The sequence below is a fragment of the Rhinoderma darwinii genome, chromosome 2, assembly GCF_050947455.1.
Source record: "Rhinoderma darwinii isolate aRhiDar2 chromosome 2, aRhiDar2.hap1, whole genome shotgun sequence".
NCBI classification, from domain to species: Eukaryota; Metazoa; Chordata; class Amphibia; order Anura; family Rhinodermatidae; genus Rhinoderma; species Rhinoderma darwinii.
The window spans coordinates 328560972-328578937 of NC_134688.1; the positions used below are offsets into that span (position 1 = coordinate 328560972).

At 42.6% G+C, this 17966-nt stretch overlaps 1 protein-coding gene across 1 annotated transcript in view; it reads left to right on the top strand.

The window, feature by feature from the left end:
• The first annotated feature begins 3771 nt into the window (after positions 1 to 3771).
• GNAI3 (G protein subunit alpha i3) overlaps positions 3772 to 17966 on the top strand; it is a 49036-nt gene continuing 34841 nt past the window's right edge. Inside the window, exon 1 of the mRNA XM_075853649.1 lies at positions 3772 to 4039. Within this exon, the coding sequence (XP_075709764.1) occupies positions 3922 to 4039 (118 nt within the window). The 5' untranslated portion in view covers positions 3772 to 3921. The remainder of the gene's footprint in view (positions 4040 to 17966) is intronic.

The following is a 17966-nucleotide window of genomic DNA, read 5'->3' on the forward strand; positions in this document are numbered from 1 at the left end:
GTACCCCCACATTATAAATGGAAACACCAGCAATACTCAAACAAATATAGTACCAAGCAAAATTTGCTCTCCAAAAGCCAAATGGTGCTCCCTCGGCTCTGAACCCTACAGCGTGCCCAAACAGCAGTTTCCTTCAACATATATGGCATCGTCATACCTGGGAGAACCCTTTTAACAATTTTTGGGGTGTGTGTCTCCAGCGTCATAAGCTTGGCATGACATATTTGTCACTGAAATGGCATATCTAGGGAAAAATATAAATTTTTAATTTGCACCATCCGCAGTGCATTCATTTATGGAAAAGACCTGTGGGGTGAAAATGCTCACTACACCCCTTAATAAATGCCTTGAGGGGTGCAGTTTCCATAATAGGGTCACTTCTCAGGGGTTTCTTTTTATTATTTCACATCTGAGCCTCTGCAGTTGTGAACCAATACTTTGTAAATCGCCAAATTAGGCCTCCACTCCGCATGGTACTCTTCACTCCTGAGCCCTGTCATATGTCCAGGCAAAAGATTAGGGTCACATGTAGGGTGTTTCTAAAACCGGGAAACACCGCATAATAATTAGAGAGCTGTCTCGTTATGGTGGCACAAGCCGGGCACCACATATTGGCATATCTATGGAAAAAAATCCCATTTTCACTCTGCAACATTGAGTGCACACTAATTTCTACAAAACACCTGCAGGGTTAAAATGCTTACTACACCCCTTGGTAAATGCATTGAGGGGTGTAGTTTCCAAAATGGGGTCACTTCTGGGGGGTTTCCACTGTTTTGGGCCCACAGGCGCCCAGAAACCAATCCAGCAACATCTGCACTCCAAATGGCGGTCCTTCCCTTCTGAGCCCTGCCATTTGCCCAAACAGCCGTTTATGACCACATATGGGGTATTGCCGTACTCGGGAGAAATTGCTTTACAAATGTTGGTTTCTTTTTTTCCTTTATTTGTTGAGAAAATGAAAAAATTTGCGCTAAAACTACGTCTTATTGAAGAAAAAGGATTGTTTTTATTTTCACTGCCCAATTCTAATAAGTTCTATGAAACATCTGTGGGGTCAAAACGCTCACTGCACCCCTAGATGAATTCCTCAAGAGGTGTAGTTTCCTAAATGGAGTCACTTTTTGGGCGTTTTCATTGTTTTGTCCCCTCAGGGGCTGTGCAAATGTGACCTGGCCTCCGCAAATCATTCCTGCTAAATGTGATCTCCAAAAGCCAAATAGCGCTCTTTCCCTTCTAAGCCTCGCCGTGTGTTCAAACAGCCGGTTATTACCACTTGTGGGGTATTTTTTTACTCGGCAGAAATTGCTTTACAAATTTTGCAGTGCTTTTTCTCCTTCAGTCCTTGTGGAAATGAGAAAAAATTAGCTAAACCTACATTTTCTTTGAAAAAATTTAGATTGTAATTTTCACGGCCTACTTCCAATAATTTCTGTAAAAAACCTGTGCGGTCAAAATGCTCACTACACCCCTAGATAATGTCCTTGAGGTGTGTAGTTTCCCAGATGGGGTTACTTTTGGGGGATTTTCACTGTTTTGGCACCGCAAGAGCCCTTCAAACCTGACATAGTTCCTAAAATATATTCTAACAATAATAAGGCCCCAAAATCCACTAGGTGCTCCTTTGCTTCTGAGGCCGATGCTTCAGTCCAGTAGCACGCTAGAGCCACATGTGGGATATTTCCTAAAACTGCAGAACCTGGGCAATAAATATTGAGTTGCATTTCTCTGGTAAAACCTTCTGTGTTAGGGCGGGTTCACACATAGCGGAATTTCACTTAAATTCCGCTGCGGACACTCCGCAGCGTTAATCCGCAGCGGAGCCGTTTCTCCATTGACTTTCACTTTAATTTAGCAGTGTTCGTTTACACGATGCGTACAATTCCGCTGCGGAGCATAGGCTGCGGAGCGGAATTTGGTGTCCGCAGCATGCTCTGTCTGTTGCGGAGCAGTGGCGGACTGGTTGCGGACTCATGGCGGAATTTCTCCATTGACTTCAATGGAGAGTCAAAATTCCGCAATGAAGTCCGCAGATCTTATGTGTGCTGCGGAGCGTATTGTTTTTACTACCATGACATTTCTTCATTCTGGCTGGACCTATGTATTTCTAGGTCTACAGCCAGACTGAGGAAGTCAATGGGGCTCCCGTAATGACGGGAGCGTTGCTAGGAGACGTCTGTAAATAGTCACTGTCCAGGGTGCTGAAAGAGTTAAGCGATCGGCAGTAACTGTTTCTGCACCCGGGACAGTGACTACCGATCTCAATATACATGTATCTGTAAAAAAAAATATAAGTTCATACTTACCGAGAACTCCCTGCGTCTGTCTACAGTCCGGCCTCCCAGGATGACGTTTCAGTGTAAGTGACGGCTGCAGCCAATCACAGGCCAAGCACAGGCTGCAGCGGTCACATGGACTGGAGCGTCATCCAGGGAGGTCGGGCCGGATGCCGAAAGAGGGACGCGTCACCAAGACAACGGGCGGTAAGTATGAATTTCTTTGACTTTCACTAGGGAAAGTGCTGTCCCTTCTCTCTATCCTGCACTGAATAGGGAGAAGAGAAGCACTTTTCCTGCAGTCCGCAGCGGCCAGTCCGCATCAATTTTCTGCACATTTTGTGCAGATCCGCTGCAGAATCTGCAACGCAGATTCTGTGCGGCATTGATGCGGACAGTTGCGGAGGAATTCCGCCATGTGTGGTCATGCCCTTATAAAAAAAAATTGTATTAAAAATGTATTTCTGCAAAAAAATATGAAATTTGTAAATTTCACCTCTACTTTGCTTTAATTCCTGTGAAATGTGTAAAGGGTTAAGACATTTTCTAAATGCTGTTTTGAATACTTTGAGGGGTGAAGTTTTTAAAATGGGGTGACTTTTTTGGGGTTTCTAATATATAAGGCCCTCAAAGCAACTTTACAACTGAACTGGCCCCTGTAAAAATAGCCTTTTGAAATTTTCTGGAAAATGTGAGAAATTGCTGCTAAAGTTCTAAGCCTTGTGATGTCATAGAAAAATAAAAGGATGTTCAAAAAATGATGCAAACATAAAGTAGACATATGGGAAATGTTAATTAGTAACTATTTTGTATGGTATTACTATCTGTTTTACAAGCAGATACATTTCAAGTTGGAAAAATCATAATTTCTTCAAATTTTCGCCTTTTTCACAAATAAGCAATGAATTTATCGACCAAATTTTTTCACTAACATGAAGTACAATATGTCACGAGAAAACAATCTCAGAATCAATTGGATATATAAAAGCATTCCGGAGTTATTACCACATAAAGTGACACATGTCAGATTTGAAAAAAATGGGTCTGGTCCTCAAGGCCAAAATGAGCTTGGTCCTCAAGGGGTTAAAGAAGGATCTGGCCGTGATTTGATGTGCTTATGCGGGATATTGGGTGTGGTTGGGGCGTGGCTTAAAATGTCCCTCTTTTCCGAATTCAAAAGCTGGAAGGTATGGGTTTCCGTTTCCATTACCATTGATTACAATGGTGATGGATCAGGTGCCAATGGTTTCAGTTTGCTACAGATGTGAATGAAGCCTTAGTCATATCTATATAAATTTGTGACTACATGGTTTTAATTACCATTATTCAATGCTCCTCCTAATACAGAAAACAGTTTTGTCACTAGGATAAAGATACATTAGTCCCGCTACCATGAGGCTGTACTGATATTCTAACCATAAACATGGCAGCTGCTATTGCTGGTGAGCGACACGTCTGCGTGTTGCTGGACTGGGCATGCGTGGCGTAGCTGTGGTAACTCTGGAACATCCTCCTGAATGCTGGCGGTAGTGACGCTCAACAGTGGTCGCCGGCAGAGGAAGTGGGGCGAGGCAGGGAGCACCGGTGACTACTAGCCAGGCTTGGATAGACAGCCCGGGACGGGTGTTCGTGGCCCGGCTCCACCATGGGCTGCACATTAAGTGCCGAGGATAAAGCGGCGGTGGAGAGGAGTAAGATGATAGATCGCAACCTCCGGGAGGACGGGGCGAAGGCGTCCAAGGAAGTAAAGCTGCTGCTGTTAGGTGAGGATGCTGAGCGGAATCAGCGCTTCTTTACACAGACCGCAGTGAGCGGGGTGTCACCGCTTCTATGTCATTCACTTCCATGTTTCTGGAAATGTATCTATATGTCGGGTGCCGGTCACGGTGTACAGGGTACTGGTCACTACATACATATGGCTGGTCATTGTGTACAGGGTACTGGTCACTACACGGTTGGCTCGTCACTGTACAAGGTGCTGGTAACTATATACATATGGCTGGTCATTGTGTACAGGGTATTGCTCACTATATACATATGGCTGGTCATTGTGTACAGGGTACTGGTCACTATATACATATGGCTGGTCATTGTGTACAGGGTACTGGTCACTATATACATATGGCTGGTCATTGTGTACAGGGTACTGGTCACTATATACATATGGCTGATCATTGTGTACAGGGTACGGGTCACTATATACATATGGCTGGTCATTGTGTACAGGGTACGGGTCACTATATACATATGGCTGGTCATTGTGTACAGGGTACGGGTCACTATATACATATGGCTGGTCATTGCGTACAGGGTACGGGTCACTATATACATATGGCTGGTCATTGTGTACAGGGTACTGGTCACTATATACATATGGCTGATCATTGTGTACAGGGTACGGGTCACTATATACATATGGCTGGTCATTGTGTACAGGGTACGGGTCACTATATACATATGGCTGGTCATTGTGTACAGGGTACGGGTCACTATATACATATGGCTGGTCATTGCGTACAGGGTACGGGTCACTATATACATATGGCTGGTCATTGTGTACAGGGTATTGGTCACTATATACATATGGCTGGTCATTGTGTACAGGGTACTGGTCACTATATACATATGGCTGGTTATTGTGTACAGGGTACTGGTCACTATATACATATGGCTGGTCATTGCGTACAGGGTACGGGTCACTATATACATATGGCTGGTCATTGCGTACAGGGTATTGGTCACTATATACATATGGCTGGTCATTGTGTACAGGGTACTGGTCACTATATACATATGGCTGGTCATTGTGTACAGGGTACTGGTCACTATATACATATGGCTGGTCATTGCGTACAGGGTATGGGTCACTATATACATATGGCTGGTCATTGCGTACCAGGTACGGGTCATTGTGTACAGGGTACTGGTCACTATATACATATGGCTGGTCATTGTGTACAGGGTACTGGTCACTATATACATATGGCTGGTCATTGTGTACAGGGTACTGGTCACTATATACATATGGCTGGTCATTGTGTACAGGGTACTGGTCACTATATACATATGGCTGGTCATTGCGTACAGGGTACGGGTCACTATATACATATGGCTGGTCATTGCGTACCAGGTACGGGTCATTGTGTACAGGGTACTGGTCAATATATACATATGGCTGGTCATTGTGTACAGGGAACTGGTCATTGTGTACAGGGTACTGGTCACTATATACATATGGCTGGTCATTGTGTACAGGGTACTGGTCATTGTGTACAGGGTACTGGTCACTATATACATATGGCTGGTCACTGTACAGGGTGCTGATCACTACATATGGCTGGTCACTATGTACAGGGTACTGGTCTCTCTATCTCTATATATACATACACAGTCGAGTCACATTATTATGACCACCTACTTTCAACGTCGGCAGCGTGTAGTCCATGAATGAAGTGATGTGTGTCGTGGGCTGTCTTGCTGGGTATATACGGTGTGCGATAGGCTGTCTGAACACACATCACCCGTTGCTGCCGTGGGTAAAAGGGGTGACTTATCAGAGTTGCAAAAACGGTTGATTATTGGCTTTCGGGCCAAGGAAGGCCGTATTTCTCAAACAGTGCAGTTTGTGAATTGTTCGTGTGCTGCTGTGGTGAAATTTTATCGTGAGTGGACAAATTGCACCATTGGGAATAACAGGGGTGGAAACTGCGGAGCACCACGTGCCATTGATTTGAATCGTGAACGTCGACTACATAGGTGCGTGAGGGCTGAACTACACGCTACAGTGGAGCAACAGTTCAGCGAACCCTACTGTGTATGGGCCTCAGAAGCAGACGGATGGTCACTTCTCCTATGCTAACAAAGGTGCATCAGAAAAAATGGCTTCAATTTGCACGGCTGTATCGGATTTGGACCACCGATGATTAGCAAAGGGTTGCCTTCTCCGATGAGTCACATTTTCTGCTTCATTGAACAAATGAAAATTTGTGTGTCAGGCGAGAAACAGAGAACACCCTGCAACCATTGCTGGAAGAACACAAGCTGGTGGCGGCGGCGTTATGGGGAATATTTTCATGGCATTCTCTGGGCCCACTCATCTATGTGGAAGCAACTCTGAACCGATTTGGGTTTGAATCCATCATTGCAGATCACGTCCACCCAACATGCTGTTTGTCTTCCTTGGGGCAGACGGAATCTTCCAGCAAGACAATGCGACATGTCACACGGCTAGAAATGTCTGACAGTGGTTGGAAGAGCATGACCAAGACTTCAAAGTACTTCCCTGGCCCCCTAATTCGCCAGACTTGAACCTAATTGAGATTCTGTGGGACCACCTCGATCGTCATGTTTGCTCTATGAATCCTCCCCCACACACCTCCCAGCAAATGTGGGATGCACTGCGGTCAGCACGGCTCCAGATACCTGAGACAACCTACCAGCACATTATTGAGTCACTCCCAGCCCGTCTAGCTGCTGTCCATGCTGCACATAGAGGTTATTCTGGATATTAGCTGGCGGTCATAATAATGTGACTCGACTGTGTATATATGACTGGTCGCTGTGTACAGGGTACTTGTTACTATATTCATATGGCTGGTTACTATATACAGGATACTGGTCACTATACACATATGACTGGTTGCTGTGTACAGGGTACTGGCCACTATATACATACGCCTGGTCGTGTACAGGGTACTAGTCACTATATATATATATATATATATATATATATATATATGTGTCGGTCACTGTACAGGGTGCTGATCACTATACATATGGCTGGTCACTATGTACAGGGTACTGATATACACTAGTAGTTGTGTACAGGGTACTTGTTATACATATGGCTAGTCCCTATGTACAGGGTACTGGTCTCTTTACACATGGCTAGTCCCTATGTACACGGTACTGGTCACTATACACATGGCTAGTCCCTATGTACAGGGTACTGGTCACTATACACATGGCTAGTCCCTATGTACAGGGTACTGGTCACTATACACATGGCCAGTCCCTATGTACAGGGTACTGGTCACTATACACATGGCTAGTCCCTATGTACAGGGTACTGGTCACTATACACCTGGTGCTGGTCATTATATACATATGACTGATCACCAGATTTTTTGAGAAATACTGAAGTTAGTGTTGTCATCATTTGTTGGTGTGCGCTTTGTCTGACGGAATATTTGCAGTTCTTGAGGTTTTATTAACTTTAAAATGAAGTAAAGTACCCAATTTATCTACGCATTCTCGCAAACTTGTCCAATATATATTTACAGCTGCGATGGCTACTAGATCATGGCATACGTCAACGATATCTATAGATCTTGTCAAAGCTAAACTTTCATGAATCGTGGTTAATTATCGATTGACTAGCAACCTTACGGTATGAATTTGACAAACTCTGGGGTCCGTGGAAGTCTCGGTTGGTTGGGCATATAGAAGCGGATGCGGGCAGTGTGTATGGAATTAGGACGAGCAGTCCGCCCCCCCCCCCCTTTTTTTTTGTTTTTTTTTCCTTCCCTCTTGTTTGTTTCCCTTTTTTACCCCTAATGTCTCCAGTTTCATTGCTTGTACAAACTAACTTGTCCCCTTTAAGGGACTATGTGTTGGTTGCTGCCTGCTGGTTGCAAGGATGACTATTATTTTCTCTTCTGTTTTATTACATCAGTCTAATGCGTTTGTAATGTTTGACACAATCCAATCCTGATTATATGCATTGTTTTCTTGATTTAATTTTTGCATGTATACTTCTGAACCTTGTTGTTTCGTTTTACACACCACTTTTCTGAAAAATTTAATAAAACTGCAGCAGTGTGTTTTTTATTTAGAAAAACTATCATTTTTGACGGAGTTATGACCTATATTAGCTTTATGCTAATGAGTTTCTTAATGGACAACTGGGCATGGTTTACTTTTTGGCCAAGTGGGCGTTGTGGAGAGAAGTGTATGACGCTGACCAATCAGTGACCAATCAGCGTCATACACTTCTCTCCATTCATTTACACTGCAGATAGTGATATAGCTATATCGCTATCTGCAGCCTCATACACACACTATAACGTTACTGAAGTGTCCTGACAATGAATATACATTACCTCCAGCCAGGACATGTCTATTAAGAATCCTGACACTTCGCTAGTGTTTCTGTGAGATTTACAGCAAGGCAAGCGTAATCTCGCTAGATTACGCTGTAAACTGTCATTTAAAACGAGATTACTCTTGATGTGCTGTAAATCTCACAAACGTTCGCGAAGTGTCAGGATTCTGAATAGACATCATGTCCTGGATGGAGGTAATGCATATTCACTGTCAGGACACTGTTTTTGTGTATATGCTGTGTAACTGAATGGAGAGAAGTGTATGACGCTGATTGATCAGCGTCATACACTTCTCTCCACAATGCCCACTTGGCCAAAAAGTAAAACACGTCCAGTTGTCCATTAAGAAAGTCATTAGTATAAAGCTAATATAGGTCATAACTCCGTCAAAAATGATATTTTTTCTAAATAAAAAACACTGCTGTAATCTACATTACAGCGCTGATCACATTATGTAGAAGATAGGCCACTTATAATGTGGTGACAGAGCCTCTATAAGCTCTGGTTTTCCGAACCTAAATCCACACCATATCCGCTGATATCCGATGCAAATGATTGGAGTGCTTGTACATGAAACAATGCGGTGCAGATTTTAAAATCCACTTTGTTCATTATTTGTGCATATTCCGCAAGGAATTGCTGTACAAGGCACATCCCTGGCAGGAATCCGAATTCTAGCCTCAGATTTCTGCTGTGGATTCTTTCAAGTTTCTGCCAGATTTGCCTACAGCAAATCGGACATGTAAACATAGCCTCAAGTTTTCTAACTGTAATGATTTCCTGTGTTCTCAATAGTAAATGTCGTATGTGCCTTGGTTGCAGGGCCTCATAGAACAGGGAAGTGCCTTTCTAACAGGAAGGAAAACTTGGTCAGAACCATTTTGCAATCACAGCTCAACAGTTGTTTCTTGCGTGGTGTTTTGTTTTGTTTGTTTTTTTTCTACTGCTGGCGTACTGCGTAAATTTAGAAAACTCTAAGGCCCTGTTCACAAGTAGTTTTTTGCAGGCAGAAAAAAATCTGCCTCAGAACTCCTTCAGGGATTTTGAGGCAGATTTTGAACTGCCTGCGCTTGCGTTTTCCATGTTTTTCGTGTTGTGTTTTGCCTGCAGCCATTGAATCTAATGCAAAGACCACGGGTGAAATCTGCAGCCAAAAAAAAACCGCTTAAACTAGCGCCGCAGGTTATTTCTGCCTCCCATTGATTGCAATTGGAGGTCAGAGGCGGAAACCACGGCAAGTAAGAACATGCCACTTTTTTTTTCCACGAGCACGGGAAAAAAAAACACATCTCTGCCACTTACTGAATTCAATGGAGGCGATTTTGGATGTTTTTTGAACTGACCCTAATAACAAATCCCAGTTTACTGATTGCCATTTCAGCTGTATCCTTTCTAGCGATCTTGTCTTACTGCCAGTCCTGTTTGTGTTCGATGACTGGGTGCTTCCAAATGAATGGAGTTGTCTGGTTCTATGTATCCAATAAGATGGTGGTCTTAAAGAATACTCCTCTTTCCTCCTTAACCCTTTTGTTGCCAGAAGATTTTGGATAGTTTGCACCTCTGGTAGCCAGGACATTTGTGTCAAAGTGCAATCTTTCATAAAAAATGTATACAAATGAATATTCGTGGCTAAGTGTGACCCAAACAGAAAATTAGATTTTGAAAATAATAGTTCAATATGTGCAGGGTCCATACAAACCACTTATGTCTGTCTACATGCACATACCTTCATAAAATTGGTAGAATTGATAGTTGATAATAATAGTAATCCCCTCCTTACAAGGGAAAAACTAATTCTTAAAAATAAAATATGTTTTGTGTCACTATATTCTGAGAGCCATAACTTTTTTTTTTTTTTCCGTCAATTGTGCAGTGTGGGGGCTTGTTTTTGTGTGGCGAGCTGTAATTTTTATTGGTAGAATTGGGGTACATAAGACTTTTTCAACACTTTTTATTCCATCTTTTGTGAGAGATGAGGTGACCAAAAAACAGTGATTCTGGTGTTTTTAAAAAAAAAATATATATATATATATAAATTAGGGTATGTGAACACGATGAGAGGCTTTTACGGCTGAAATGACAGACTTTTCAGGAGAAAACAGCTGCCTCGTTTCAGCCGTAAAAGCTCCTCCTCGTATTATGCGAGGCGTCTTTACGCTCGTAAATCTTGAGCTGTTCTTCATTGAGTTCAATGAAGAACGGCTCAAATTACGTTGCAAAGAAGTGCCCTGCACTTCTTTGCCGAGGCAGTCAATTTACGCGTCGTCGTTTGACATGTACCCCAAAATGGTACCAATAAAAACCCGCAAAAAAACAAAACAGCCCTCATATCACTACGTCTATGAAAAAATAAAATTAGTCAAAGCTACAATAAGTTGGGAAATAAAAATACGCGGTTGTGCAGGCCCGAGGGGAACATTTCTTCTGTTTCAAGAGGCAAATTATCAAGGCCCTAAAATTAGGGAACCAGGAAGGGGAGGACCCAAACATATCTGCTGGAAGCGAGGGTGCCCGTATTTTACCAGAACAACACTTCCCAGCAAAATTCCCCAAACTGGTGCGGAGTGTGGACCAAAGGGAGGATAAGGAAGGACATTTATCAGTGCGACGCTGGCCTGTGTAGAAAGGATTGTGTCACAGTGGAACACACATCTATGGATTATTTTTTAATAACCCAATTATTATACCACCTGACTATGCCCCTGATGTACTCTGCCCAGCTTACATATGCCCCCACAGTATAAGCGGAAACACCAGCAATACGCAAACAAAACTACTACCAAGCAAATCCACGCTCCAAAAGCTAAATGGTGCTCCCTCCCCTCTGAACCCTACAGCGTGCCCAAACAGCAGTTTACTTCCACATATATGGCATCGCCATACCTGGGAGAACCCTTTTTAACAATTTTTGGGTTGTGTGTCTCCAGTGGCACAAGCTGGGCATGACAATTTGCCACTGAAATAGCATATCTGGGGAAAATTGAAATTTTTACTTTGCACCATCCGAAGCGCAATCATTTATGGAAAGGTACTGTAGGGTGAAAATTCTCACTACACCCCTTAATAAATGCCTTAAGGGGTGCAGTTTCCAAAATGGGGTCACTTCTCAGGGGTTTCTTTTATTATTTCACATCAGAGCCTCTGCAATTGTGATCCAATACTTTGTAAGTTGCTAAATTAGGCCTCAACTTCACATGGTACTCTTTCACTCCTGAGCCTGGTTGAATGTCTAGGCAAAAGATTAGGGCCACATGTAGGGTATTTCTAAAACCGGGAAACACAGCATAATAATAAGAGAGCTGTCTTGTTATGGTGGCAGAAGCTGGGCACCACATATTGGCATATCTATGGAAAAAAATCCCATTTTCACTCTGCAACATCGAGTGCATGCTAATTTCTGCAAAACAACTACGGGGTAACATGCTCACTACATCCCAAGGAGAATACCTTGTGGGGTGTAGTTTCCACCGTTTGGTCACGTCTGGGGGGGGGGGGGGGTTTCCACTGTTTTGGTCCCACAGGGGCTTTGCAAATGCGATATAGCGACCAGAAGCCAATCCAGCAAAATCTGCACGCCAAATGCCGCTCCTTCCCTTCTTAGCCCCGCCATGTACCCAAACAGTAGTTTATGACCACATATGGGGTGTTGCCATACTCTGGCGAAATTGCTTTACAAATGTTGGTGTTCTTTATTTCCTTTTATTTGTTGAGAAAATGAAACATTTTGAGCTAAAGCTACGTCTTAGTGAAGAAAAGGGATTTTTATTTTCACTGCCCAATTCTAATAAATTCTATGAAACACCTGTGGGGTCAAAATGCTCACTACATGCCTAGATTAATTCCTCAATGGGCCACTTGTGGGGGTTTCCACTGTTTTGTTCCCTCAGGGGCTTTGCAAATGCGACATGGCCTCTGCAAACCATTCCTGGTAAATGTGATCTCCAAAAGTCAAATAGCGCTCTTTCCCTTCTGTGCCCTGCTGTGTGTCCAAACAGCCGTTTATGACCACATGTGGGGTATTGTTTTTTCGGGAGCAAATTTTGCGGTGCTTTTTCCCTTTTTAGTCCTTGTGGAAATGAAAAAAAATAAGCTTTTTTACGGCCTACTTCCAATAATTTCTTCAATAAACCTATGTTGTCAAAATGCTCACTATACCTCTAGATAATGTCCTTGAGGTGTGCAGTTTCCTAAATGGGGTCACTTTTGGGGGATTTTCCCTGTTTTGGCCCCACAAGACTTCTTCAAACCACCTGACATGGTGCCTAAAATATATTCTAATAAAAAGAATGCCCCAAAATCCTCTAGGTGCTCCTTTGCTTTTGAAGCCGGTGCTTCAGTACATTACCACACATGTGGGATATTTCCTAAATCTGCAGAACCTGGGCAATAAATATTGAGTTGCATTTCTCTGGTACAATTTTGTGTTAAGAAAAAAAAAAATATTAAAATAAATTTCTGCAAAAAAAATATGAAATTTGTACATTTCACCTCTAGTTTGCTTTAATTCCAGTGAAACGTCTCAAGTGTTAAGAAAGCTTCTTAGTGCTGTTTTGAATACTTTTAAAATGGGGTGACTTATTGGGCGTTTCTAATATGTAAGGCCCTCAAAGCCACTTCACAACTGAACTGGCACCTGCAAAAATAACCTTTTGAAATTTTCTTGAAAATGTGAGAAATTGCTGCTAAAGTTCTAAGCCTTGTAACGTCCTAGAAAAATAAAAGGATGTACAAAAAACAATGCCAATCTAAGGTAGACATAAGGAGATGTTAACCCCTTCCCGCTCCTTGACGTACTATTACGTCATGGCAGCTGTATCGTTCGCGCTCCATGCCGTAATAGTACGTCTCGGGAGTAATGGCCGTTTCGGCCGTCCTCCCGACACATACAGGAGCTGTGACGCTGCTGTCTTGTTCAGCAGCTGTGACAGCTCCTACAGCGGGGACCGATCGCTGTGTCCCCGCTGATTAACCCCTTAAAAGCCGCGTTCTATAGAGATCGCGGCTTTTTAGGGGTTAAGCTGCCATCGCCGGCCTGCTACGCGATAGCGGCCGGCGATGGTGACTATGGCAACCGGACACCAAACAATGGCGTCCGGCTATGCCATAGACGGAAGCCTAGTGGGTCCTGACAACGTCAGGACCCACTATGCTTGCTGTCAGTGAGTAGCTGACAGTTCTAATACACTGCACTACGCATGTAGTGCAGTGTATTAGAATAGCTATCAGGGCCTCCTGCCCTCAAGTCCCCTAATGGGACAAAGTAATAGAGTAAAAAAAAAGTTAAAAAAAGATGTGTAAAAATAAAATAAAAGTTTTAAAAGTAATAAAAGTAAAAATCCCCCTTTTCCCTCATCAGTCCTTTATTATCAATAAAAATATATAAACAAATAAACTATACATAATTGGTATCGCCGCGTCCGTAACGGCCTGAACTACAAAATTATTTCATTATTTATCCCGCACGGTGAACGCCGTAAAATAAAATAATAAACCGAACCACAATCACAATTCTTTGGTCACTTCACCTCCCAAAAAATGGAATAAAAAAAGATCAAAAAGTCGCATGTACCTAAAAATGGTCCTGATCGAAACTACAGTTCGTTACGCAAAAAATAAGTCCTCGCACGGCTTTATTGATTGAAAAATAAAACAGTTCTGGCTCTTAAAATAAGGCAACACAAAAAGTGAATGATTGTTTACAAAACGTATTTTATTGTGCAAACGCCATAAGACATAAAAAAAAACTATAAACATCTGGTATCGCCGTAATCGTATCGCCCCGCAGAATAAAGTGAAGATGTCAATTATAGCGCACGGTGAACGCTGTAAAAAAAAACGAAAAAAAAACCAATAGTAGAATTGCTGTTTGTTAGTCACCACGCCACCTAAAAATAGAATAAAAACTGATCAAAAAGCTGCATGCACCCCAAGAAAACTACAATGGATTCCTCAAGGGGTCTAGTTTCCAAATTGGGGTCACTTTTGGGGGGTTCCCAATGTTTTGGCACCACAAAACCTCTTCAAACCGGACATGGTGCCTAATAAAAAAGAGGCTTCAAAATCCACTAGGTACTCCTTTACTTCGGAGGCCGGTGCTTCAGTCCATTACCGCACTAGGGCCACATGTGGGATATTTCTCAAAACTGCAGAATCTGGGCAATACGTATTAATTTGCGTTTCACTGATAGATCCTTTTGTGTTATTAAAAAAATGGTATAAAGAGGATTTTCTGACAAAAAAAAAATGTAAATTTCACCTCTACTTTGCTCTAAATTTTTGTGAAACACCTAAAGGGTTCATAAACTTTCTACATGCTGTTGTGAATACTTTGAGGGGTCTAGTTTCTAATATGGGGTATTTGATAGGGGTTTCTAATATATGGGCCCCTCAAAGCAACTTCAGAACTGAACTGGAACCTAAAAAAATAAATAAATGAGGCAATACTTCGCTTCTTACATTATACTGATAATGAGCCGTGCCCACCCCGAGATGACCCCAGTTTTGACCGTTTGTATAAACGGAGACCCCTATTAGACCGTTCCAGTGCCCGGTTTTCCCAAGCATACACCCCCGAGAAGTGTATTTCTATTGATGAATCCCTGGTACATTTTAAAGGGAGGGTTCAATTCTGCGAGTACCTGCCGGGTAAGAGGGCAAGGTATGGCGTGAAGATGTATAAGCTGTGCGAGAGTGCATCAGGGTATACCTACAGGTTTAGGCTATATGAAGGAAAGGCCACCCCCAAACCAGACTGCATCCTGGACTACAATAGGTACATGGGAGGGATGGACTTGTAAGATCAAGCCCTGAAGCCCTACAGCGCCATGCGGTGTGGTATAAGAAGCTGGCCGGGCACATCATACAGATGGCTTTGTACAATGTGTACGTGCTACGTCGATGTACAGGCCAGACGGGAACTTTCCTGGAATTTCAAGAGGTGATTATCAAGAACCTAATCTTTAGGGACCAAGAAGGGGGGGCACCCAGTACTTCTGGAAGCGGGGCCACACGCATCGTACCAGGGCAACACTTTCCAGGAGAAGTTCCCCAAACTGGCAAGAAGGGAAAAAGTCAAAAGAGGTGCAAAGTCTGCTATAAGAGGGCGATAAGGGATGACACAATATATCAATGTGACACGTGTCCCGAATAACCAGAGCTCTGTATGAAAGTGTTTTAAAATTTATCATACATCCCTTGGTTTATAATTTACCCCAATTTTACTTACCCTGATGCACTCCGCACAGCTTATCCCCCCTCGTCTTTCCCCTCTGAGCCCTGCTGTGTGTCCAGGCAGCTGATAACAGCCACATGTAGGGTATTGCCATACCCGGGAGAACCCACATTACAGTTTATGGGGTGTAGGTCTCCGGTCAAAATGCTCACTACACCTCTAGATGAATGCCTTAAGGGTGTAGTTTTTAAAACGGGGTCACTTCTTGCGGGTTTCAACTGTACTGGTACCTCAGGGGCTTCTGCATACATGACTTTGCACTAGAAAATCCCCAGTAGGCCAAATGGTGGTCCTTTCCTTCTGAGCCCTCCCATGGGCCCAAACGGCAGTTTATTCCCACAAATGGGGTATTGCCACACTATGGACAAATTGGGCAACAAAATGGGGTATTTTGTTCCCTGTGAAAATAAGAAATTTTGATCACAAATTACATTTTATTTGAAAAAATGACATTTTTTTCATTTCAGAGCCCAATTCAAATACGTGCTGTGAAAAAACTGTGCGGTCAAAATGGTAACAACAACCCTAAATGAATTCCTTGACGGGTGTAGTTTCCAAAATGGGGTCACTATTGGGGGATTCCTACTGTTTTGGCACCTCAACACCTCTTCAAACCTGGCATGCTGCCTAAAATATATTCTAATAAAAAAGAGGACTCAAAATGCACTAGGTGCTTCTTTGATTCTAGGGCTTGTGTTTTAGTCCACGAGCGCAGTAGGGCCACATGTGGGACATTTATAAAAACTGCAGAATCTGGACAATACATATTTAGTAGTGTTTCTCTGGTAAAACCTTCTGTGTTACAGAAAAAAAATTGAATAAAATTGAAATTCAGCAAGAAAAATGAAATTTGCAAATTTCACCTCCACTTTGCTTTAATTCCTGTGAAATGCCTGAAGGGTTAAAAAACGTTCTAAATGCTGTTTTGAATACTTTGAGGGGTCTAGTTTTTAAAATGGGGTGTTTTATCAGGTTTCTAATACATAGGCCCCACAAAGCCACTTCAGAACTCAAGAGGTACTTTAAAAAAAAGGCTTTTGAAATTTTCTTAAAAATATGAGAAATTGCTGTTTATGTTCTAAGCCTTGCAACGTCCAAGAAAAATATAAGAATGTTCAAAAAACGATGCCAATCTAAAGTAGACATATGGGAAATGTGAACTAGTAACTATTTTGGGTGGTATAACCGTCTGTTTTACAAGCAGATGCATTTAAATTCTGAAAAATTCAATTTTTTCAAAATTTTCTCTAAATTTTGCAATTTTTCACCAATAAACACTGAATATATGGACCAAATTTTACTATGAACATGAAGCCCAATGTGTCACGAGAAAACAATCTCAGAATCGCTTGGGTAGGTTTAAGCATTCCGACGTTATTACCACATAAAGGGAAATATGTCAGATTTGAAAAATGGGCTCTGAGCCTTAAAGGAACAGTGTCATCACCCAAAAAAAATTTCATATGTTCAAGATGTTAGTGCTTTATTAAAAACGTTTATATTTATTTGTGTGTTTGTGTTTTACTTTTTCTTATTTTTACACTTTTTCTTCCCTATGGGGGCTGCCATTTTTTGTTCCATTTCTGTCTGTGTCGATTAACGACACATACAGACATGGAATACGGCAGCCACAGTCCCATAGGGACTGCGAACGGCTCCCGTCCCATTGACTTCTGTGTACGGCGTCTGTGTGGGAACTGCGCATGCGCCGCTCCCACACAGTCCAATTCGAAATTGGCGCCGTCCGGCGCCATTTTCCTGTGGACCGGAAGTCGCGGCCGGACAGTAATATTACTACTTCCGGTCGCGGCTTCCGGATTTGTGCACTTGGACCAGCGGCAGCAAACGGAGCGGACGGGCCGGAGGGAGCCGCGGCGGCAGGAGCAGGTAAGAGATTTCAATGTATGTTCGTGTTTGTGTGTGTTTACTACTGTATGTAAACCTACTACACTGTGTGTTAGCTCAAAAAATGGCGACACACAGTGTAGGAGGTTACACCGTTCAAACCCCTCGTTTATCCCGGCACTAGCCAGGATAAAGGAGGGGGGGGATGCTGAGAGCTCACTAGAGCGAGGGCTTTTAACCCAATGTTGCAATGCTGCAATTTTGGGAATAGCTCCATCTAGTGACCAAAAATGGGTAGTATTATAAATTAGAATTAATTTATAATATTTCCTGACTATTTCCTGACTCGTGAAAAAAATAAAAAAAATTTGAACAATGTTTAATCACCCACACACTAAATGTTTAATTTTTAAAAAAAAAACATGTTTTTCTGGCAACACATTCCCTTTAAGGCCAAAACTAGGCTGCGTCCTTAAGGGGTTAATTAGCAACAATTTTGAGTGGTATAAC